The 25,449-nt window shown below is 42.5% G+C and overlaps 1 protein-coding gene across 7 annotated transcripts in view; it reads left to right on the forward strand.

Moving 5' to 3' along the window:
• Positions 1–3,535: 3,535 nt before the first annotated feature.
• ABCC4 (ATP binding cassette subfamily C member 4 (PEL blood group)) overlaps positions 3,536–25,449 on the forward strand; it is a 155,872-nt gene continuing 133,958 nt past the window's right edge. For all 7 annotated transcript variants that reach the window (XR_012627605.1, XR_012627606.1, XR_012627607.1 and 4 more), the window contains exons 1-4: positions 3,536–3,724; positions 17,364–17,474; positions 21,178–21,298; positions 21,935–22,156. Coding sequence is in view for 4 of the 7 variants with exons in the window: in XM_074859423.1 (XP_074715524.1) it covers positions 3,651–3,724; positions 17,364–17,474; positions 21,178–21,298; positions 21,935–22,156 (528 nt within the window). In the remaining 3 variants the exon portion in view is untranslated. The remainder of the gene's footprint in view (positions 3,725–17,363; positions 17,475–21,177; positions 21,299–21,934; positions 22,157–25,449) is intronic.

Consider the following 25,449-nt stretch of genomic DNA (forward strand, 5'->3'; position numbering starts at 1 on the left):
CATGAAGAAACTTGCTAGTCTGACTGTATTCAGAATGAGAAGAAAGTAGAGCAAAGAAGGCTTAAGACTACACATCATACTGATGCTTATTTAGTGACTATTGTCCTTCTTGTGCACTGGGAATCTTGTGTGTTTGCATGTTTGTGACATCCTCTGTGATCATCGAATTGATTTCCCTAGCACAACGTATATGGATAACAGGTTTAATTCAGATGCCACTGGCTTAATTTGGCCATTACCCTATTTGAGTAGTTGGCTTTACTAGACTGCTATCCATGTTACAGATTTACTATGGTGCACCTTGATTAGATTGTTATGTATCTTGCTCTTTCCATGTTGTGACTATACCGTTGCCATAGCAAAATATTCAATGGATAAATTGGCAGTAGTTTTTATTTTCTCCTAAAACAGTAAGAAGTTTATTAATTTCATCACTGTGCTATTTTCCCTTCCCCTTTCTCTCCATGTGCTGTCTCAGATTCTCCTGAGCATCTCTGTTGCTAATAGCTTCACACTTCTCTATTACTGCATCAGTTTCTAATGGTTACTTGGACACTTGACAGATAGAGTTACAGATTAATTTGGCTTTCAGGATATTATTTTGTTTTGGTTGAATTTTATTTTCCCCTTCCCTTTTAGTTTTCCCTTCTCCAAAACTTCAGAGAGTGTTTTGTTTTGGACTTAGAAGTAAACACTAGTATTTTTTTTTAAATTAAGTAGTGTCAACATTTGTCACTGATAATGCTGGCAAAGGAAAAATATATTTCTTAAGATTCGTTCTTTGTCCTTTTCCTACCATTACAATAATACTGGAAAAATATAATTTAATATTTTACTTTAATACTTTTAACTGTATTCTTAAAATAAATTACTTGTTCGTGACCAGTATTCTATTCCCTTGTCCAAACTAAGAAATATTTGGATAGTCAGTCATTGCATATCTACTTCACAAAGGTAATGCTTCATGAATAGAAGTCAATTTTAAAGTTTACGTCTTCCTTTCTCCCACTGCCTGACCCAAACTTTATTGACATCTTGGGACTTGCATTGCATCATCATAGCTTTTAATTCTGAGTATCTAGTTAGACAAATTTGCTTCACAGAAATCTAAACCTGCCAGATTTTGCTGATGGGCAGAGCTTTTCTTCATATGTTTTGGGAGATGATTTAAATTAATTATTCAGGTTCTGGAATGCATAAGCACTGTTTTGTTAAAGCCTGTCCTTTCAAACCACTGCACCATTTCCATAAATTTATTTCCTTGTTTTAATCTGGAAGGATCTACAGACAGTTGTTGACATGTGTACTGCTTATTGCTTGCAAAATTCTGTGGAACATTGTCTACGCTCACACAGTGCATGCTGTTGCCAGCCCTGTCATTGTTCACTGACAGCAAGCTTAAGCTTGATTTTTCTGACTTATGGTTATTATGACATACTTGCAAGCTCGAACTGATGCTGTTTCTTCAGTAATACAGTGTAGCCCAGACCCTACCTCTCTTTTAGCTCAACAACATGGCAACTCCGATGCCTCTAATGAAGGCCAGGTGCCAGCCCTGTTAATTGTTTCACTGGTAATGCATTTTAGTGGGAAGAGATAGGGCTGGTTGCTACTGGGGGCATGAGATGAATGAACAGAACGTAAGAATGGTGCCTGTCTTGCAGCTGGTTCAGCTGGAGTGGGAAGGAGTCTAGGAGATCAGGGTTGTGATTAGTTGTAGGAGGTCAGTAACTAGTGGTGTAGATCAGGGGTTGACACTGGGTTCAAAACTATCCAATATCTTCATAAATCATCTGGATGATGGGGCAGAGGGCACCCTCAGCAAGCTCCCTGATGATGCAGAACTGGGAGGAGAGGCTGACACACCAGAGAGTTGTGCTGTCATCCACAGGGACCTCAATGGGCTGGAGAAATGGGCTGACAGGAACCCATGAAGTTTGAAAAAGAGAAGCTCAAACTCCTGCACCTGGAACAACCCCAGGCACCAGTACAGGCTGGGGGCTGCCCAACTGGTTTTCAGCTTGGCAGGAAAGGACCTGGGGGTCCTGCTGGGCACCAAATTGAACATGGGCCAGTGATGTGTCCTTGTGGCAAAGAAGTTAATGGTATCCTGGGCTGCATTAGGAGGAGTGTTGCTAGCAGGTTGAGGGAGATGATCCTTCCCCTCAGCACTGTGAGGCCACGTGTGGAGTCCTGTGTCCAGTTCTGGGCTCCCTGGTACAAGAGAGACATGGAGAGTCCAGTGAAGGGCCATGAAAATGTTGAAGGGACTGGAGCATCTCTCCTATGAGGAAAGGTTGCAAGAGCTGGGTCTGTTCAGCCTGGAGAAGGCTCAGGGGAAGCTTATCAGTGTGTACAGTGGGTGCAAAGAGGACCCAGCCAGGGTTTTCTCAGTGGTGCCCAGTGACAGGACCAGAGGCAACGGGCACAAACTGAGACACAGGAGGTTCCCTCTGAACATCAGGAAACACATTTATATTGTGAGGGTGATTGAGCACTGGCACAGGTTGCCCAGAGAGGCTGTGGAGACCTTGGAGATCTTCCAAGATCTTCCTTGGAGATCTTTCAAGAGAACTGCCCCTAGGTTGTCCTGCTTGAGCAGGGGCGTTAGACCAGCTGACCTCCAGAGGACCCTTCCAACCTGAACCGTTCTGTGATTCTGAGACTGCAGAGAGGTAACAGCATGGCAGGGACTCATTCTGCCAACTATTTTTTCATGGAGATTAATTGTTCTTTGCTTACTTCAGATACACGTCCTGCATTCCTATTTTCTTTGGTCTCTTGCAGTTTCCTCTACTCCCTTGGGTCACACTCCCTGTGGCAGGCAGCGGTGACAGTACTAGAGAGGAGCACGGTGATTGCTCGCTTAACTTTTAGAGAATTGCTTCAAGGAATTAAATAGCTACTTTACTTTGTACCACCAGACGCTCCTAAACATTGTGAAACGACGAGGAGTCTTTTTGTTTGTTTGTTTTCTTCATAATAGAAGCATCTGCAACATGGGGGAAGGAGAGGTGACAGCAAGCGTTTCTGGTGGGGTTTCGTCCCCTTCAGCTGGACTCGCCCCTGACTCGCGACGTGTTTTTCTGTCCAGAAAGGCGCGGGGCCCCCTTGCCTGGCGCTGCGTGCACCGAGGAAACGCTTTCCCTCGGCAAGGGGCACACACCGGCGAGAATCCAGGGGGAGGAGAGCAGAGCCCCCCGCGGCGCCGGCGGCCGCCTGCCGCCTGTTCGACCCGGCCCGCGCTGAGGGGACCAAGGTCCGCCCGTGCCCCCTCACGGCGGTGCGGCCCCACTTCCCTCCCGCGGGGAGCTCGGCAGCGCCGCGGGGCGGCCCCTGTTCCTCCTGCGGGGGGAGGCGCGGCCTCCGGGGCTGCCCGGCGCCTCTGCCTCCGCCTCAGTCTCCGCGCCCGGACGGGCGACGCGGGGGAGCTAGGCCGGCAGGAGGCGTCCTGCGGCGGGAGGGAGGAGAGGGAGAGGGAGGAGGAGGAGGAGGAGGAGGAGGAGGAGGCGGGGGGCGCCGGCGTTCCCGGAAACAGCGCCGGCCGGCGGCGGCAAAGCGGCGGCGGCGGCAAAGCAGTGGGAAGTCGCCTCTGGTCCTGCGCCCTCGCCGCCGCCGGCCGGGCGGGTTGGCGTGGCGTGGCGGGCGGCATGGAAGCGGTGCCCCGCGAGGAGAAGCCCAACCCGCTGCGGGATGCCAACCTCTGCTCCCGGCTCTTCTTCTGGTGAGCGCCCGGCCGAGGGCAGGGGGAAAGGCGCCGCGCCGGAGCTTAGCGCCGCTCGCCTCGCCTGGCCGCTGGGCTGCGGGGCCCAGCCGGCGGTGGGGGGGATGCTGAGTCCCGGCGAAGGGCTTCACGCGGCTCCCCGGGAGGGTCCGGGTGCCCCGGCGGCCGGGGGGGATGGGGAGGGATGGGAGGCGGCGGCCGGCGCTGCCAACGCTCTCCCGTCGGCTGCGGGCAGTGACTCCGCGGCTCGGCCCCGACCTGCCGCCCGCCCCCGCGGGCCCGGCGAGTCATCCCCGCCGGCCGGGGCAGCCCCGCCGCCACCTGCGGGGCGAGGCGAGGTCTCCCGAGGTGAAGCCGGCAGCCTGCGCCGGGCGGTGAGCTCGGACCGCGGTCTGGGGACAGCCCGGCCCCGGGGGGCCTGCCCGCCTCAGGCAGGGCAGCCCTCGGGCGGCGCCGAGCACGGCCCCGTCCCCCCCTTCGAGCACACGTTTGATTCCCTCGGTGGCTGCGGGGAGGGCGGGAGCGTCCTCTGCCCGGTCCCGGGCTGCTCCCTGCCATTGTGCTGCTTCCCCGCTTGCCTAACGGATCGCGGCCAGGTAGTGCTTAGCTCGGCAGGGTTTGCTAATCTCACTTTCGGCGTGGGGCTTTCCCCCTCCGTGAAGGAGGTGGTTTCTGAACTGCGAAGCTGCGTGGGGGTTTGCCGGTGTGAGTGGCTGCTCTCATCCACGCTTCGGCTGCAGTCGGCTGCCTGGGCTCTAGGGGGGCTTAGGGTGTCACAGAGCGAAGGCGAGGGCTGTTACCCTGTCACCACAAACCTTTACGGGACCAGATGACTACTAGTCCAAAGTTAGTGCTTGTTTTCTTATTAGTGGGGACCTTGGCATGGGTATGTATATAATTACTCAAACTATATATATACCCATGCAGTGAGGGATTACAGCTCGACTTGGAAGTATATGCTTTGAAATATATGGCCAGCTGAAGGTCATCCCATTCTGTCTGGACTTCCTAGCAAAGCTGTTTCCAACATGGGCACCCTTGCTTTGAAATACAATAGGAAAAGATGTGCAAAGTGAAATGGGAGAGCATCGAGCCTGTCTGTTTTAGCAGATCCCCTTTGGAAGAGAGCAGTTACAGAGGTAGCACGTATTCTGCTTCACCTGGTGTAGCCTGAGCTGGGACACACAGGCTGTGTTATGGTGTTATGTGGTGGAGGAGGGGGAGTGGAGAGAGGGCATGGCACATGAGGCTCTTTTTTTGAAAGTTTCTGAAACATAAGTAAAAAACTCTTTGGTCCTATCAGCAACTGAGCAGGAGCAGAAATCCCTTTTGGAAGGTAGGGGGATTTTAAAAGCCCCAACAAAGTTTAGCTAAACAAATTTTCAGTCAAGGGTATGTCCTCAGAGGCACTCTGTGCAGAAAAAAAAAAAAAAAAAAGGAAGTTGTATGCCTGCGCAGAACTCCCTGTGTTCAGTGTTTTGACTTGTAATTTCTTTTTTGACACCAGGGGTGCCCATGTTGGAAATGGCTTTGCTAGGAAATCCAGACAGAATGGGATGAACCTCGGCTGGCCACGTAGCATTCCAGGGCTGCTTCTGGTTTGTTCCCTTTCCCTTGCTGGGATCTTGTGGTGTTACTGGTAGTTCTGCCAACAACAACCCATCTAGAAGTGAAAAAGGAAGTGTGCAGTGCTCGTAGCTAGTTTTCTGACTGCTCCTATTGTCCTTTTTCTAGGCCTTTTGTATCAATCTCCACGTATTGCAGTGAAGTGTTCAACAGCAACAACGAAGTACCTTAAATTTCCCAAGTTTCAGGCAAGCACCTGAAAGGTTCTTCTTACCTCAAACTTGTTTGTAGGCTCTCATTGTGCAGAGGGTAGAATCTGTGGAAGTCTGTGCTTGTGGGATGACAGGCCAGTTGAAAGTCCAGAGATTGATTGGGACTTCATGCTTTGCAGTCAGATGGTAGTGTACAACTGTAGGGCTTGTGCTTTGAAAAAGGGTTTAATGCAGTATGAAAAGCTTTAGAAGTTGCCCTATGTACTGTTTTTCAGGCTTTCTTAGCAGTGTAATTCACAGCAGTGGAAATACCCTTTTAAAGTCTCTTCTCTCACCTGTGCTGCATGTGATCATGAAAAATACCAGTACATCCTTATTTCTAGTCAGAAAGCATTAGTGTTTTCTTAGTGAAAATTTCATCTGAAATCATGGCTACAGTGGCTTACATTGGGTAAGCAGCGACTGTCACTCTTCTGCAAGTTAATACTGTTTTACATAAAATCAAGGAAGTATTAAAACACCCTTCATTAGCTGTGAAGCTAACTTTAAGGGTAGCTAAGAATTGTTCTTCCTTTCAACAAAGTGTATAGCATCCGACAGACAGCTGTGCGAGTAGTGCTTCAGCACTGCTTCATTTTAACTGCTGTTTCACACAGAATATTCTGAGATGGTTTCAGCTGGAGAACTGGAAAAACAGTGCTTGAGGAGGGCCGTCCTGAGAGTAGTGGCAACCACCAATGTGCAGTGCTCGAGTGTGCCTGCTCTGCTCTCCAAATTCCAGGTGTTGACTGTTTGCTGTCAGTGGGGGTAGAAAGTAGGGCATTTCAGGTAGCTGGGCAAGGGTCCTTCTTAATTTTGTTTTATTTATGTTTTGCTTCAAAAGTGCAATGTCACCATTGTAAGGAAGCACCTTCTCATTTGTTGCCAGTGGTGTAAAAGAAAAGCTAAAATTATTGCCTGGCAGAAGCAGGATCAAACTCACAGGAGAAAAGAAGTCGTGTTTTCATTGAATTATAAAACTAAGGTAATGAGTGTGTAGGCTGAAGACACATTCTTCTCCTGTTGTTCAAAGCTTGTCTTCTTGCTTTTGGGTTGTGACTTTGACAAGTATGAGCTTGATGAACGTTAAACACTCTAGTAGTACATTCATGGGAAAGAGGAGCATCTGGATTATGTGTGAATATTATTTTTATAATGCATCCCTTGTGTAATGTTAGTCTGGATGTTACAAGAACAAAAAACTTTATGGCTGAGGTATGAAGATCAGAGCAGTTGCAAAATATTCTTGTTTTCTGTATTTCTCACTGAATTAAGTATATTAACACAGGATTATCAAAGCCTACGTTGTCATTCTGGATGATCCAGATATTACTGGAACTGCCGACCTTCAGAGTCACAAGTTCCCATGCTCACCAAACTTTAAGCTCTGGCTGGTAGTTCAGTTACAGAGTTAGCAGTGCTCGGGTATACTTCTGATGTATTTCATATATGGTGTTTGGGTTTTTTTTATTGCTTGCTCAGCTTGCTGGTGAGAATGGGAGCTTTGAAGGATGGATAGGAGGATTTGCTTTCTTTTTTAGGTCCGTCCAAGAGAGAATTCAGTCCAGTGTTTTTCATGTTTAAACAGCTATTCTGCTGTAGAAAGTGTTTTGAGTTTAAAAAGCCTTATGCTCCATACTTTATGCAGCTGAAAATAGCACTTTTCACGTCTTTTTTCATGCTGGGGGGGGGATTATTAAATTAATAACTGTACATGGTAAGAGTATTTCTCTTTTCTAACAACCTATTTTTCAGCTTGCATGTTCATTAAGAAGCAGGTGTATTTTTATTTGCTTATAGCATTTGCTCCATTTATCAAAGATGTTCTAGCTATACAGCAGTTGAATTTTTATGTGCTCTGTTGTTCAGGCATCGAACCCACTTTGGTGGGAAGTTACAAAACATGAGCTATGATTAAATTTTTAAAAGACTGGGTAACTTTTGGCCCATTAATAACATGAGAAGGAGGGCAAGCTGGAACACCCTGGAAAGGGTATACAGTGTTTTTGTTCAGAGAAGTAAAAGAGATTAAAGTCCTGCTAAATTTCATATATTTATAATTTATTTTTAGTAATAATTGTAATTACTCATCTGTCACAGACTTGCTGTGACTGTAACAAGTTCCTGGCTCCTTTGGATCACTGGACGCTGTCAGCATCCTAAGGCAGGATGCCTTTTTACATCATCACTTGACATGTGGCAGTTGCCATTACAATAACAGCATTAAAACATGAACTGAAAACTTGCCCCAAGGCATCTGCACAGTTATGATTCCAAGGAATATGATTGGTTTATGATTACCTGTTGGCACCTGACACATTGTTCTTGGCTTACTAAGCATGTGCTTTAGGGAGAAAGACAAAACCACTAAGTCTTCTTCATGGCTTTGACTTGTAGTGGGAGGAGAGTAAAAAAAATCTTAACCTTTCGATTTAATGAATGGGGTAAGCACAAACACGTAAGTCCCAAGATTTTCAGTGGTGACTGCACAGTATGTAGCTGTTTGTCTGGTCAAATGCAGTCATGTCACACACCTCTCTTGTAGCAGTGTAAATAACTACACACTTTCCTTAACTACTTCTTCCTCTCTCACCCTGTAGCTTAGAATTGGAAGTGCCACTGCCTGATTTATTGGACTTCTGAGTAAGCCTAAGTATCACCTGCATTTTAGTCCTGTAACTTGGCTCTCTTCAAAAGCGTATCTTGTCTTGCATTGAAAGAAGTTAGAGAAATAATTCCTTGCCTTTTTTGGAAGTTCCAGCTGGAGTCCAGCAGTGCCACCATTTTAAAACTGATCCATGTGCCTTACTGTGTCAGTGAATAGATTTGCCTGTGAGGATTTTACATTTACTTCAGGTAATGAATGAAAATATTAAGCTGCATCGGGCTTTGCGATTTGCCTGGGATCTTGTTTTGATACCTAGTGAATTCCCACTGGCAATGCCTGAAATTGATGATGATTCCTAATAGATGCCACTTTATAAAGATCTCTGAGGTAGCTAATTTTTAGTTAATTTATTGATTTATTGGTGCAGAATGATTGTGGTACTGTAAGAAACTGTAAAGAAATATGTAAGCATCTTCAGTATAGATAAACAGAAAACACATTTTCAATACCCAGAGATTGAAATCACACTTGCTTCTTTTTTTCTCCTGATTGAAAGAAGACTGAGGACCATACGACTTTTTTTGAAGATAATGCCTTGTTTGTTTATTTGTCAGGTATTTAATATCTTGTAGTCAAATTTGAATCATTCAGTCTCTTGAACTACTGCATTCATTTGTAAGTTTTGCTTGTTTGTTGCATTGTATTATGCAGAAGAAATTATTGTTTGAAAATCATCGTTTATGAGCTAATGAAGTTAAAATATGTGGGTAAAGAGTGCTAAATAGATTATATCAACTATGGCAAGTGTGTATAAACTATTGGAATGTTAGCATTTGCTATCTGCCATAAATATGTGCTTAGATATGCAATTAGATGAACTGTTTGAGTATAATGAAACACTGTGTCCCTCTTACAGTTCCTGCAAAACTTCAAGATTAGGTGTATGTTGTGCTGTTGGTTTTTTCTTTTTTTCCAAAAATAATTTTTTTCCCCCACTTCTAGAAAATTCATCAAGGCCATAAGTAGAGTGCAGGAGGGAGATAACACCATTGGGAGATAACACCAGTGGAAGGTTAAAAAGACCAATATCTATTCCATCTTTTTTTTTTTGTATCCTTGGCACCCAACGTAATACCAGTGTGAACTCACAGGTGGCTTTAATTCTTCCTATTTCCATTACTTCTCAGAAAGGAAGTTAATATAGAAATTGCTACCATTAGGTTTCAGCATTTGCATTTTCTTTCGAAAATTGAAATCAGAGACCATTATGCTCAACTAGACTTTCTGCGTAACTGGGTTTCAGGATTTGAGCCTTTTTTTGTTGCTGTTGGTTGCCTTTTTTTCTATTAAACATGTATGTAAGCTGTGTTACAGGTTGTTTTTTTCAAATGGTGATGAAACTACCCACTCGAACTAAGTTGTTTCGATAGTAACTAACCTGAGATTAGATACTTGTTTGGATAATCAGTTCTTTTCTGTGAAATTGAAGAACTCTTTTCACTTTGCTCTATGTAATTACTTAGGCCCTACTTCAATAAATACCTTGTGCTAAAACTTATACGGCATAATCTTAAGACCTCTGTGTCAGATCTTTGGTATTTTGGATATTGTTCTTGGCATGTGGATGCTGGGTTTGGAAACAATATTTTAATGGTAGTCTTTGGAATGCCACAGGTGCAGGTGATGCTGTTCCTCCATTCCCAGCTTCCAGGCCTTGCAGAAAATGTTAGCCACAGTATGTTGTGGGTTTCTTTCCCTGCCCCCCCCCCCGCCCCGTTTGTTCTTCCTGTCATCTGGAATATCAGGAAGTATGTTAGTGTAATCGGATATTTCATACCTGGCTGATGCAGTGTAGATGAACAGCATGGAAATAGCCTGCAATAAATGCAATCAAATACCAATTGAGTTACCGTCAGCATCAGAAAGTGGATGTTCAGCAACTTAGCTGCTTACACTGTACTGTGAAAAAGCAACAGCTTGGAAGATGAGATGAAAAGGTTAATATGGTCTGGCATTGCAACTGGAAACCTGAAGGGTGTTTTTGAGTAAATATGGCTTTGAAGTAATTTCATTGTATTTCTATTTTTTTCCTACTGTAAGCAATGAGAAAATCTACTGTTTAAGCCACAGTAAGCTGGGGAGGGAAGCTGCAACCAAAACACCAGTTGAAAAGAATCTGAAGAAACACCAGAACTTTGTTTACTTTATTAATTGTAGGTGACTGGTAAGGGGAACTGGGAAAAGGCAGCTTACTGAAGAGAATGGGTGAGCATGTGAAATAGAGATAGGTTTAAAAAAACAGTAATCACATAATGACTACAGACTGTTGCAGTGATATTTATGAATTCTTGCAAAACAACACTGGAGACTGTCAGTGTGTTGTCCTTCTGTCTGTACATCCCATGCATACATCCCATCTCTCTGGAGTGAGAGCAACCACATAGCAGTGTTGGGTTTGTACTGCTGGTGTAGAACTTGAAGTCATGAAGGTGGATAATGCACAGTACAACAAAGCAGGTAGACACCTGAGGTAAGCCATGGAGGATAAGCAACGTGGGTTTGTAATCAAAAGGTCCCATGAGGAAATCCCATTCATTTTACAAAAAAACTAGCTCCAAAGTAGGTGATTAAAGAGAAAGAAATATGTGTTACTTTGCAGCTTAGGAGCTGAAGTAGTGCTTCCAAGCTGCTCAAGGGGATGAAATCCTAGTGTTATGGAAAAATTTGAGTAAACAAAGACTTTCCTGTGCAACTGTTGAAAAATAACTGGACATTGAGTGTAAACAGATGATGCTTGCAATGTAATGCACAAATAGGCTTGAGAGGAATGGGGAAAATGCAGTTCGTAAACCACCTCCTTAAGGAAGTAGTTGGTGAGAATATACAGAATGTGGCTTTGACTGGCTGCTGTAAAATTACCCAGAAGTTAAACTTCTGTCTATAATTACAAATAAAGAAGGACAAAAAGAAAAGATTTTTCTACTTACAAAAGTAGTCTATGTAGTCTGATTTTCTGGCTTGGCCAGTGATAAAGCAAGGGCTTTTGTGAAACTGATGAGAGCAAAATTTTGCACTTATGCGGAGGAAGGTACATTGTTAGTGGGCGACTGTGGTGTAACTGTCATGGGGCTGGTCAGGGCAACTGAAGCCTGTGGGTGCGCCCAGGGCCCCGACAGACACGTCCTTTGACCTTGGGACTTTTTTTATTTGTGTCAGCTTTGTAACGTAATTGCGAACGCTTCTTGACTGTGTTTTTTAAACTTTCTCAGTTCATGAAGAACCTAAAATATATGCATGGGTTTCTGGAAGGCTCTTCAAGCCTGCTCAGCAGTGTGAGAATGGTACTTTTTTGAGCATTTGCAAGCAGGACGCAATATAAATCCAGAGGAACAGCAGGTCCCATTCCTGGGTTAATGAACCAGTTGAGCTGGACACTGCTGTTAGTTTAATGTACCGATCTGTAATGTGTTTCTTCCTTGGCTGAAAGGAAGTTCTTTTGGAATGCTAGCAAAATTTACAAGCTTTCTCATTTAGGAAATTTTATTTCATGTATGAAACAGAGTAGCATTACTATTCTGATTGCATAATGACCCTACCTTTTGGATAGCAGGGCCTGATTCTCTTACATGCTGTCTCTATGAAGAAGGGGATGGCTTGAGAACTCCCCTTGAGGTCTCACTTCTCTTACGAGGGTAAGAAAACTCTGTCATACTATTTTCTGCAGACCGACCTTAGAGGCTTTTCAAAATCTTGGTGGAGTTGCTCTAGTTACAACTGGTAAAAATTGCACTTTCCTGAACAATCAAGTAAATTGTGGCTGGTTGACTGTGTTGTAATGTTATAGGGTGTGTAATGTCAGGGCCCGGGAGTAGGGAAATGCAGGAAGTGAATGTTTATATTGTGGTCTTTGTGTATCTGCTGGTTCAGAAATGAATCACTTTCTTTTTTTACCAGTGCTCAAGGTACTGCTGTAGAGGTGGAAGGTTTTTTGGGGTCAGAACAGTGAGTTACAGTTTTGCAGTTGGCTATCTCTTGGGTTTGCACCAGGTTACGGAGTGATTTTTTTTTTTTTTTTTCAAATGTATTTTTTAATCTTTGTTCCTGGTGACATCAGTATTCTGGCAGTAACAGGGACTAATTCTGGGCTTCTTTCCAGACTGATGTCTTTGATCGGCTAATCGCCTTGATAGAACAGAAGCATTCCCAGCAGAACAGAAGGTACTCAGGATTCTTCCAGATACTTGCATTTTTACATGTAGTTCATGCTACCAAAAATTTGGGCTAAGCTCTTTGAAAGGCATCGTGTGAACCCTGTGTTTTGAAAGAGTAACTAAAATTAGGTGATGTGTAAGAACCAAACCATTACTCAAAATTCTTATAGGTACTTGGGGAAGGTACCTGTAAGAATTTTTGAAGGTACCTGGGGAAAGAGAAGACAATGACTAAGTGATCCTATTTTTATTTAAGTTGAACAGCTTCTTTAGAAGGAAATACATAAATGTGGGACTGAGCTGCAAGTCTTTCCTCCGCACCCCATTGTTTCTCTCTTTCTTCAGGCAATAGATGGGTAGTGAGTCCATTTTATGTCCATCCTTGGGATAAGAGGAGTAATTTGCATCACTGTCTATATATTACCTCCATTTCTCTATGTCATCTTTAATGTTCTTTGCTATTTTAGCTGTTTTATTAAAGAATAATGCAGCTTGCACGGTTTCTGTGTTCATAACAAATCCTACTTTTCTGTGGGCTTTTTTTAATCCCCCCTTGAAGAGCTCAGTGTTAGCTGATCTCTGGACAAAAGACATACCACTGTAACAAGTAGTCTTCTCTTATGGATAAGTTGAGGTTTCAGGGATGTTCTTTATGTAGTCCACTGCCTTATTTGTCAGCTTCTTTTAACAACCCTCTTACAGCACCCTTTAACTGAGCCTTCAGGAAAGAGAAGGGCTTGGTTCGTTTGCTTGTTATGAGTGTGACTCGAGTAACAGCAGGCTGTGTGAAATAGGTTGGTCTCAATTCTGCTTCAGTTCAGAGAATTCCACGGGGTGTAATCTGCATGTTGGCACCCTGGTAGAAATTTTTGCTTTAATGACTGAATGTGAACATCTGCTAAGTCTTCTATCTGAAAGTAGACCTTCCAGCATGAAGTTCAGGACGCATCAGTGAGATGGTGAAACTTGAACTGTTCTTGCTGTACTGAGAATTTGCAGTGCGCAGATAGAAGACATCACTCGTGGGCTAAAAGCTGTTCAAGTACTAAGAGTAATTTAAAAACAAAAATTTTAAACCTTCTTCTGAAGATTTTCAAGCATAGTCTACAGTAAGACAACATACTGTTAAAAGCTTTTGTGTACTCTTAAGACCTCCACAGCAATGGCTCTTGAAGACCAGTGTTTTGGGGGAGAGTACTCAGAAAGCTCAACAATTGCTGAGTTTTAAATGTTTGTTTCTTCTTTTGCCTTTTTTTTTCCTAACCCTACAGAAACATGTGAACTTGTGCTGAGTCTTTGTCATATTGTCCGTTATAATAAATGTGTCACAATGAATTACCACAGTTTTCTGCATACTCTGGATTGGTTTTCTTTGCCTTCTTTAATGTTAATGTAGAGGTTGTAGTGCAGTGTATTACTGTTTTCAAAAGTATGGTTTTAACTAACGGAAAAATGTGAGAAGCCCTGAGTTTGCACTAGGTCTCACTGGAGCTCATAGTCTGAAAACCTTGAGATTTTTGGCAGTTTTTACCCTGCACTATTATCTCCATCCACTATTTAATTTGGAAATTCAGTCTCATACTATATACAGTACTTGATTAGTGTGGGGATGGCAGGACAGAAGGGATTTGCTACAAACCATAAGAACTCAGCGGAGGTAGGTGTACCATCAGTAAGTTTTGTGGGGTTTTTTTGAGAGTTTAAGGCTAAAGGATAAGCTCAATGACTGTAGCAATCTTGTAGACTTGAGACCATTATCTTTCATCTGGTTACTTTGCAAGCCACTCTGTGGCTATGGTCAACACTTCCTTCTGCTGTTGGCTGTAGTGCTGAATCAAACAGACATCAGGATAAAGGAGTCGCCCTCAACAGAAGCATTGTTCTTCCTGTGGCCTGGTTATGGTTTTTTGCCATGTTTTGAAAGGTACGAGTGAAGGAGTGGTGTTCTACAGAGTAACATTAAAAGCATTGTTTTGTTTTTTAAAAGAGTATATTTTTTAAATGTCTTTTTATTTTCCTCTGTGTATTCTGCTACGTGCCAATAATGGACAGCAGTATTCAGCACTGGTGAGACCACACCTGTAGTCCTGAGTCCAGTTCTGGGCTCTCCAATACAAGAGAGAGATGGACATACTGGGGAGAGTCCAGCAATGGGCCACAAGGATGATGGACTGGAGCATCTCTCCTATGAGGAAACACTGAGAAAGCTGGGACTCTTCAGCCTGAAGAAGAGAAGGCTCAGGGGGAGCTCACTGATGTATATAAATATGTGAAGGAAGGTTGCAAAGAGGACAGAGCAAGGCTCTTCTCAGTGGTGCCTGTTGACAGGAACAGAGGCAATTGGCAACACAGGAGGTTCCCTCTGAACATCAGGAAATACATTTTCACTGTGAGAGTGACTGAGTACTGGCACAGGTTGCCCAGAGAGGTTGTGGAGTCCTTGGAGATCTTCAGAAGCTGTCTGGATGTGGTACTGGGCAGCCGGCTCTAGGTTGTCCTGCTTGAGCAGGAGTTTGGACCACATGACCTCCAGAGGTCCTTTCTAGCCAGCCTCGGTCATTCTGTGATTCTGTAATAAATATCCCATTTATGTTCCTTGTTAAATGGTAGAATGACTTTTGTTTTCACCAGCTTGGCAACAGTAGCTATTGGAATCTCATAACCATTTCCATAGATGTGAAAAGGATTTGTCCCTGTATTTTCTTAAAAGAGCTGCCTCATCCTGCTTCTGATGCTAAAGGGGTTGGGAAGATAACTTGTTCTCTATCCTCCTCTGTCAGAAAGGAGACCTGTGACTTGTTTATGGAGTATGCTGTAGGCTAATACTGATGTTGCAAGCTGAGAAACACTTGGTATCGGCTGCATGAGTCAACTGAAGTCTGTAGATCTTTCCCATAGCTCTCTGTCCTGGAGCAAATAGAGTCTCTCTCATCCAGCAGGCAGAAATTGTTTTAATGGCCTTGAGGTTATTTGCCGCGTGTCTGCTTTTTACCTGTGGTTGGCAGCAAGAACTGAATCTGAAAAAGAAGTGTTTCGATGGAGCAGATTCTTTGTGTCAAACCAGGCAGAAGCTCTTCTGCTGGTTGGAGCTATTGATCTTCGAGACTTTTTTGTCAGGAGCTGTAGGGAACTCGTGGCAGTGATTTGGGCCCTGATGCTATTTCACTATACAGCTTAAGCAACAGACTTGTCTGACAAGTACTTTTTTTCTAATTGTACTTTTAAGATACATTGAGGACTTAACAGCTCACATATACAGATCTTCAATACTCACTCCAAGAGTTCAAAAAGGGCTGTTAGGCATCAAAGATGCTACTGTAAGGATAGAGACTTAGTCTTTGAATGAGTCACACAAACACTGTGCTAACACGCTAAGTAGTAAAGGAAGAACACTATTAATCCAATTTGTTAAATGCAGTTGTGCCACGGAGCCTGTGAAAAAGGTTTTTGCAACACTTCTATCTTTGAAGAAATTATCTGAGCCCCGCCTTCCAGGTTCAACCTGCCCCTACACCCTCTCTAAAACTAATCAACAAACTTCTTATAAGCCAGTGTATACAAAATTTAATTGGAACATGCCCGAGCAAGAAATGCAAAGTTAGTTTATGAGTATTCATGACGACTGCTGTGGTTGTGAATAAATAAATGCCTTCATTGTAAACCATCCCGGTTTTGGATTCTCACATGTTGGCCTTCCAGAAGATAATATGCTTCACCCAGTGCACCAGGTGATCTTTTAAAAACAGTGTTGGTGAAGTCAGGGAATAATTAAGCATCAGAAACTAAGCAGCAGTTACGAACTTTCACAGGCAATTGACAGCCGTGAGTGCTCGAGTATTTTTTTCCAAAACGGGTCCATCCCCGACCTCTTGGTTCTGATTGTGTTGACCAGCTGAGAAAGTACTATGGGAAACAAGCCTGAGAGCCAAAATCCACATTTCTCCTGGAAACCAAGTATCATGGATTCAGTAGAGAGGCAAACTAAACACAAATTGCAAGTTTCCTAACTCCCTTGTCCCCACTAAGCCATGCCTGTTTCAGAGGTACCATTCTCTTGTGCTCCATCTCATGAAGAACTTGGTCAGTTTTGTGCTTTCTGCCATGCATCTGTCTTCTCAGTGGAGGACAACTGAAACTGTTTGGACCTCCTTTACCTGTATTTCAGGCTTGAAGAAGGATCTAAGTGCATAAAAGCCTAGTCTTACTGTTCCCTGACAGTGTAATTTCATCTGACAAAATAGTCTGTTTTCCAACAGACCTACAGTAGTGCTATTACAACTTGTTTTTAGAGTGCTCTCATAAAATACTTCTTTAAAAATCTGTCCGCTAAGGAAACTGAACTGTTAGACAATATTTTCCTTTTTTGATCCTACACACTGTGACTTTTTTGTTTATATTTTTTATATTGTCGTATTTTTCACTCATGTTTCTAAATATGGATAGGATCAGTTCTAGATCCATTGTTTACCCATTTTTACATTTGAGTGCTTGTCTTTAAATTACTGACCTTTAATATTTGTCAGGGTGGCAGTTGAACAGCAGTTTTTTCCTCATATAAATTAGTAGCCATACTAGTTACAAAAAATGTCTTTTAATATGTATTACAATTTTATTTAGAATTCTGTCAATATTTTAATAGTTGGATTAAGTGTGGTTTTTTTTTTTTTTCCTAAATGTTTAAAGAATGCTAATTTTCCTTAAATATAGGGAAATACTGTAACAAAACAGTTGCCTTAAGGCCAAGAAGAGTTGTACTAGCTGTCTGGATGCCTGAGAGTAAAGTGCTATGGGGCATAAACAGTTTTAGGAAATGGGAAATGCTTTCTTACTTGTAAAATAGAGGTGACAATTCTTAGGTAACAGAAAAGTGCAGTAAAATGTGTGGATGTTGAGTGACACAGGAGAAGAAGAGGGAAGAAAGGGATAAAGCAATTGAATTAATATGTAGAGAAATTACTCTTTTGGTCTGCTGATCAGTTTATTAATAATTTGTATTTAAATAGGTGGTTGAATCCCTTATTTATTATTGGCCATAAACGGAAGCTTGAAGAAGATGATATGTATAAAGTGCTGCCAGAAGATTCCTCAGAGAAGCTTGGAGAAGAATTGCAGTGGTAAGGAGAAAATAATTGTTCTCTTTCATTGTATTTCTGCTGGCAAAGGTGAAAATCTTATTTCTATTCTAAAGTTAAGAAAGCTTGTTGTAAAGTTTAACAAGGTCTACTGTTAAAAATGCTGAAAAACTAAGAGTAATATTTAGAACTTGTTTACCATGGAAGCATTTTAATATTTTCAAGTTATACATAATGAATATGCATTAGAGTGTTTCTATTACGTTATTTATAATTCATTTGACACTTTGCAGAATGCTTGGAAAAGAAGGCTTTTCATCAGCTGTTACTGCAGTATTCCTTAAATTTATGTGAGTCTTCTGGCCTGTGGTAGAATAGCTATGGAAACTTTTTGAATTTTTCTATATAAAAGTGGAGAAAAAATTTTAAGGGCTTTTTGTTGGTTTTGGTGTTGAGCACAAACTGAATTAAGTGACAGCTGTGTACCCTTTATATATGTGTGTATAGAAATATATGTATGTTGAAAATATGCTAAACTTTGGTAAAGTGGATAAAATGCCAGGACATTCTCCTGGCAAAACTGTCTGCTCGAGGCTTGGATGATCACACGCTTCGCTGGGTAAAAAACTGGCTGGATGGCCGGGCCCAGAGAGTTGTGGTGAGTGGAGTTAAATCCAGTTGACAGCCGGTCACAAGTGGTGTCCCCCAGGGCTCGGTTTTGTGGCCACTCCTGTTTAACATCTTTATTGATGATCTAGATGAGGGGATCGAGTGCACCCTCAGTAAGTTTGCAGACGACACCAAGTTGGGTGGGAGTGTTGATCTGCTCGAGGGTAGGGAGGCTCTGCAGAGAGACCTGGACAGGCTGGAGCGATGGGCTAAGGCCAACGGTATGAGCTTCAATAAGGCCAAATGCCGGGTGCTGCACTTGGGCCACAACAACCCCCAGCAGCGCTACAGGCTTGGGGAGGAGTGGCTGGAGAGCTGTCAGTCAGAGAGGGACCTGGAGGTGTTGATTGACAGCCGGCTGAACATGAGCCAGCAGTGTGCCCAGGTGGCCAAGAAGGCCAATGATATCCTGGCTTGTATCAGCAATAGCGTGGCCAGCAGGGACAGGGAAGTGATCTTACCCCTGTACTTGTGTGGTGGTTTAGCCTCTGCCGGGGTCTGAGACCACGCGGCCGCTGCCCCTCCCCCACAAAGGGAGTGAAATACAAAGCCCCAAGACTGAAATAAGGAAAGGTTTAATACAACAATGCAATAGCAACACAACCAACAACAACAATAACAATAACAGTAATAGTGATAGCAATGAACAGAGCAAAATAGCTACCAAATACAGCAGTTTGAAGCACGATGTACAAAACCACGAGTGCACCGCGCTCCCGCGCCAGGAAAATGTGACCTGCCAGGATGTGACGTCCATCCGCATGGTATCTGAATAACCCGGCTAGAGCTCCCCCCCTCTGCTGGGGAAACTTAACCCTATCCTGGTTAAACCAGGACAACTTGGCACTGGTGCGGCCACACCTTGATTACTGTGTTCAGTTTTGGGCCCCTCACTACAAAAAGGACACTGAATTACTTGAGCATGTCCAGAGAAGAGCAGCGAAGCTGGTGAAGCGTCTGGAGCACAGGTCGTACGAGGAGCGGCTGAGGGAACTGGGGTTGTTTAGTCTGGAGAAGAGGAGGCTGAGGGGAGACCTCATTGCCCTCTACAACTACCTGAAAGGAGGTTGCAGAGAACTGGGGATGAGTCTAACCAAGTAATAAGCGACAGGACAAGAGGTAATGGCCTCAAGTTGCACCAGGGAAGGTTTAGGCTAGATATTAAGAAGTATTTCTTCACAGAATGGGTATTTAGGTGTTGGAATGGGCTGCCCAGGGAGGTGGTGGAGTCCCCATCCCTGGAGGTGTTCAAGAGCCGGGTTGACATAGCACTTAGGGATATGGTGTAGTTGGCATCTGTCAGTGCTAGGTTAACGGTTGGACTAGATGATCTTCAAGGTCTTTTCCAACCTAGATGATTCTGTGATCTTAAAGCTTGCATCTAAGAGGTGTTTTTATTTTGTTATAAATACTCATTCATGGACTGTGTACCAATTCATGTTGTCATGGACACAGGTGGATCTATCTTTTTCTTTTAATAGTGAAATATCTTCCAAGAATAACAGCTTATGGCAATTGTCTTGAACCTTGCAACAGGGAAGGTTTTTGTTTTCAAATGATCTTTTGTTAAATATATTGGGAGCAAGAGGTGTCTCCTAGTTGGAGGTGCCCTCTGTATTAAGAAAGTGTGGCCTAGCTGTTTCTTGCCTTCATGGTGAAGGTAGACCAAATCAACTTTCCTAATAGTTTGGTTGAGATGAGAGATGACTCAAGAAGTAAAAAGAATCCAGAAACAAAAGATTATGACCAGGTCTTACATCATCCTGCTGCTGATGAGTTAACTGAAGAAAGAGGATCAGTGATAAAGTCATAGGAGCGCCGCTTTTAACATCTTTGTAGCTGGAGAGCTTTGTCAAATTCCATGGTTGAGTCTTGAAGCAGTTCAGGGAGTTTTCTGTGAAAGTAGATGGACTCATTCTAGTGATTCTTACAATAAAAGCACACACTTTCCATGAGTCGTGAAATGGTAGAAAATACAGCATGCAAAAAGAAGAGTGATTTTTAATTCTTTAGTGTACTTGGCCAAAAAGCAGAGAATAAAATTCATAAATAGCAACCTAAGGAAGTAGCCTTTTCTCTTGGGCCAACAAACCCCACAGAATCTACAGTTTCAATTCTGATGCCAAAGCATTTAGACAATAATTCTATAATCCTTGTAACAACAACAAAAAAATGTGTAAAAATAAAAAAAAAAGTTTTCTTATCCATATTGTGTGCTTCAAACTTGTGTGCTTTGTTGCAAAATAATTTGGCTTTCATGCCTTAGACTCATTTCAGCCCTCAAACTAGCAAGGTCAGAGGGTCTGGCAGAACATTTTTAGCCTCCAGAAGCAAGGGGGAGTATCCTGTCTGACAACAGTGTGCCTTAAGAAGCCTGCTTAAGTTCTGATACTTTCCTGTTAAAATCATGCTTGCTGTCTTTGATTTTAACATGAACAGATTGTGTCCTACTTGTGGGCAGACATGTGGTGTAATGCAAAGGTCTTTGCCACTCTACTGCTGTAATCCTTGCCTTCAGAGAGACATGTGGAGTGTTGAGTGACAGAACTGCTGCACACAGTTCCCTCTGCTTTTGTGCCATATCTGCTCATCCTCATTGAAGCATTTAGTGGAAAAAAGAAAGGGCCAGACATGAGAAAGGGTTGTGCATCACAACCTTTCTGTGGAAGTGCAGAATTTATAGGAAGATAAAGACACTCTGTGCTGCCTCAGTTTAGTCCATAGTCAGGAGATGGTGATAATAGGCTCTTAACTAAGGTGAGTGGTTGTCTGAGCTGAGAGGAGAAGAAAGAAAGAAAGAACGAACAGATTCCTCATTGGCAAATATGCCAAGGGCAATAGTAGTCAACAGTGGTGAATTGTTGTGATTATACAAGAGCAAATAGGCCTATAGTACTACGTGTTTATGTGAATGAGAAAACATGACTATCTGTTAACTTATTTTATATTTTTTTTTGTTGTTGTTGTATAAAAGTGATCATGGCAATCCGGCTCTAAGTCTGAAAGTATTTTATTCCAGGTAACTGCTTTGTGATTTTACTTCTGTCCTACAGCATGTTTGTGTTTTGTTTGTCAGGTACTGGGATAAAGAGGTGCAAAAAGCAAAGAAGAGAGGAAAAACGCCACATTTAACAAAAGCCATTATTCTTTGTTACTGGAAATCCTATTTAGTTTTTGGAATTTTCACAATGATTGAGGTAAGTGGTGTAAAATGTCATACAACGTACTTGTTGGCTAACAGCAATGTGAAACTTGGCCTCTTAGATTGCATGATACATACTGGTGAGTTTACGCTGGGCTGTTCAGAGAACCTGTAACATTCATGTGTGCTCTCAGAAGCTATCACCCCGTAGGGACTGAAAACTCGAGTCATAATTGTGGATTATGGATGTGGAACAGATAGCTGGTTTCAGAGCAATATTTTTGAGATGTTACAAGCCACTGACTTGCTTTGTAAGGCTTAGCTGTATTTTATGTATCTGAGTGGGGTGCTCAATAGAAAAAGGTTTTTTTTACTGTATGTGAATGGCTGTAAAGGACACATCTTTAAAGATGGAAGTGTAATACATATGCATGCAATTTTTATAACATCAAAGTTTTTATTGGTAATTGAGAGTTCTTTTTAAAGATTCAGCTAAATTTTAATGTGGAACATACTTCTTTTGGATTATATGTTGATAAAAATTGGCTTGACATTTTAGAGCACAATAAAGACAAAATAATACGGGATGTGACTTGCGGCAGTACTTGGCTCTTGTTTGCCCAGTTACAAACTTGAGTAGCATGGCATGATATGAAATTGTTAATACTGTCTTTCCTTCTTTTTCTTTCAGGAAACCCTCAAAATAGTTCAGCCAATATTTTTGGGAAAAATTATTAATTATTTTGAACACTATGATTCCTCAGATGAGGCTTTGAATTTTGCATATTGCTACGCAGCTGCTCTGTCTGTGTGCACGCTTATTCTAGCCATAATGCACCACTTATACTTCTATCATGTACAGCGGGCTGGCATGAAGCTGAGGGTAGCTATGTGTCATATGATTTATCGGAAGGTAAGCAAACCTGTTTACAGGTATATTTGGCAGCTATTTCATTAGGGGAGTTTAAAAATACAGTTATTTGTTATGTTCATGCTTGCAATTCCATTGAAGTTACTCACTTGTAGAAATGTAATGCATGCTAATATGTATCAGGCCTTAAATCTGTATATGTGCTTTTGCTCTCTTTTTGGTAATATGGTGTCTGAATGACAGCCTCAGTCCTCCTAATGAAGGTGGTGAACTAAATAGCCCTAAAGCCTAGGGAGACCCGCTGATTTTTCGCCTGCTCATGCTGTCAGAGAGGAACTCCCCCACTGGTGGTGAAAGGGTTGTGTGCTGGAGTGGTAAGAGGCCTCAGCATACAGCAGGAGGGGGGCAGAGCTCCCAGGGGATGCTGGCAGTTACTCAGCCCTGCAGTTTCATTGCAGCGGAGGACATTATTCTTGGCTGTCACCATCTGCTTCAGCACTCTCAGTTGCCTGGGAATTGCTCCACTGTGTCCTACCCCACCCTGTCCGTGTTGTGGTTAATGATGGGATTTATTTATATTTTATTCCAGCAGTGCTGTAGAACTAGTGCGTTGCCTCATTTGTGGGTCAGAGAGGCTCCCCCTCTCTCTGGGGCACCCATCAGGTTAGTTCAGGGAGAGGCAGCCATACTGTGGTAGTGCTGCTGCCTGCTCCAGGCTGGGGAGGATGCTTGGCATCTTCACAGGCAGGTCCCTTTACTATCCCTCCTACTTGGGGGGCAAGAAAGAGAGGAGTGGACAGAGGAGACAAGGTTCAGAATCAAGCTGAATCCTAAAGATACGGTAGAGCTGGTTTTTAGTATCAATTACTGGTTTTACTGTGGCAGCACTGGAGTCCTTCATTAAAGCCAACGAAGTGTGAGAAGGGGTGTACGTTCAGCAAGCTGTGTCTGTGTGTCCTGGTCAAGAAATAGCTGTCCTCGACTACAAACGGAGCCAAGGTTGCTGTCACATGGACAGTGGAACAAGAGAAGTTATGGGTATTACCTACAGGAAGGAGTTGAGTGACGTCCAGGATGAAATGCTGGCCTTGGTGTGCTCTGGGGAGCATGTAACCCAATTGTAAATGTCTGCTTCCCTATTCTGAAGCTGTTGGCAATACCCAAACCACTGAGCCCATCTCTCCTTCAAAGCAGGAAGTCCATGCTGGAGATGCTGGAAGGGAAAATGCCCTATCTTTCTAGCTTTAGTGCTGCTAGAATAGTGAGTGACCTGCCAGTTCTTACCTCAGCAAAGAAGTTTAATTGAAGGATCAGGACTGTAAAGTTTCTTTAGAATATAAAGAAATCCATGTTATTTTAATCATTAAACATAGGTACCATCCACTTAAGGCAAACACTTGTACTACTGGTATAGGTCGCGTGAAGGTTTTGGGCAAAGCAGTAAAGTGAAGAGTAAAAATGTCCCATTGTAAGTGGTGATTGCTTTTCATGCACATATTTATTCTCCTCCCTCTTCTGATACCTTGGAAATTATCTTCTGGGAAATGAGCTCTAACATGGCGCACTGTTCTTGTACATAAACATCTCTCTAAGGTATTAATTTACTAAACTGATTATCATAACACAGTTGGAAATTCATGAAATATGTATATAGTGATGTTGTTTGTTGCTGTGTTGATATTAGCTTAGAAGCTTGGAAAAGAAGTGTTCATAATGTGCACCCTTTTTTCTAGAGATGTGATTAAATGGAAAATTGATCTCCCCTCATCTCATAAATATTTACTCCTGAGGGTAAAGGCTAAGGTCACAGCAGAACATTGATAAACCTTTCTAATCATTTGTCTTCATTATCTGAGGCTTATAGATAGGTCATACTTTCTCTTTATCCTTATACAGGCTTTCGAAAGAATCTGTATGCTAATTTACCAGCACTTTTACAGTGTTCGTTAATTGCTGTAGTAAATAAAAACTTGGATTTGCAAGGATGAATGGGTTGAATGAGAGAGCATCCTTAATGGAGAACTTCAGATGCTCGAGTTTTAGACCCTTTTTCATTTCCTGGAAGGTTAAAATATCATTTGCAAAAACCATGTATTCAAACTCCTAAGATGATTTGTGATCTGTAAGAAGTATTAGTGATGCACGCAGGAAGCTTATAACAAAAATGAAAATGGAATCTGTCTTATGACTCACAATCTCATGTTTTAAAGCCAAACACTACTTATGGGAGGCTGATTAATTGTGGTGGTTTTTTTTTTTTTTTTGAAGACTTAACTTTTAGAAGTTCTTTGAGGTTCAGAATAAACACTAAAGCAGTTTAAGCTGTGGAGTAGTTGGTTGGGACATAAAGCAGCCAGAAAAGCGTCAGAAGTTATTTGACTGGACAGTTATATTATTTCTTTCTATGGCCAGTTCTCTCTTTTTAATGTGCTTTTGAATTAACTGTTTGGGGCAGGAAGATATTAAGACAGTAAGATGGGAGTATGGAAGGCAGAGAATGGTTAAAGAATTGAAATTGGGCCTGCCCAATTACATCTGGGGAAAAAAAAAGTTTAACCTAAGACATCAAGTATGCAAACTGCTTTCATTAGTTCATATAATTAAGACCTATTTTCCTCGAGAAAGGGTGCTTGCTGGTAAATACATCTGTATGGAAAAATTATAGATGGAAAATCAAGCAGATCTTTGTGCTGAAAACGGATAATTGGTAAATGTAAAATAAAATGTAAATTTAAACTACAGTCGGTTTTTAAAAAGGTGTGCGGCCCTAGATAATATTCAGTAGTGTTTCTTACCTTTGGAGGGAATTCATAAATACTATTGTCAGAGCAGTATTTAAAGCCACAGTGCACTGACTTTGGTTGGGATAGAGTTAATTTACTTCATAGCAGCTCATATGTTGCTGTATTTTCGATGTAGTAGAAAGGGAAATTACCAAAATTACGAATTTAAGTCACTTGTTTCCCTCGTCTGAGTGGGACATGACACCAGTGCAGTGTTCTCCCAGGTGGCTTAGGTGGACCTCAAATAGCAGATGTGTCTGTATGGTAAAGGATTGTCAGTAGCAGTAGGTGCTGTAAACACACCCTGGTGGGCAACTTCTTCAAACACACATCACTTGAACTCCTATTATTATGGTCTATGGATATCTAACAGCTTTTCTAGGAACTTACCAACCTTGATCTGTCATGTGGAGTAAACGTGTTAAAAATGTGGATGCGCTGTGGCTGCATTACCTGCAGGCAGCTTTGTGGGGGATTTCAGATGTATGAGAGACAAATGGTTTAAGACAGGCAATGAAGTGATGGTTTTCTCAAATAATTAAATCTTGTTTC

The sequence above is a fragment of the Strix uralensis genome, chromosome 2 (genome assembly GCF_047716275.1).
Source record: "Strix uralensis isolate ZFMK-TIS-50842 chromosome 2, bStrUra1, whole genome shotgun sequence".
Classification (NCBI taxonomy): Eukaryota; Metazoa; Chordata; class Aves; order Strigiformes; family Strigidae; genus Strix; species Strix uralensis.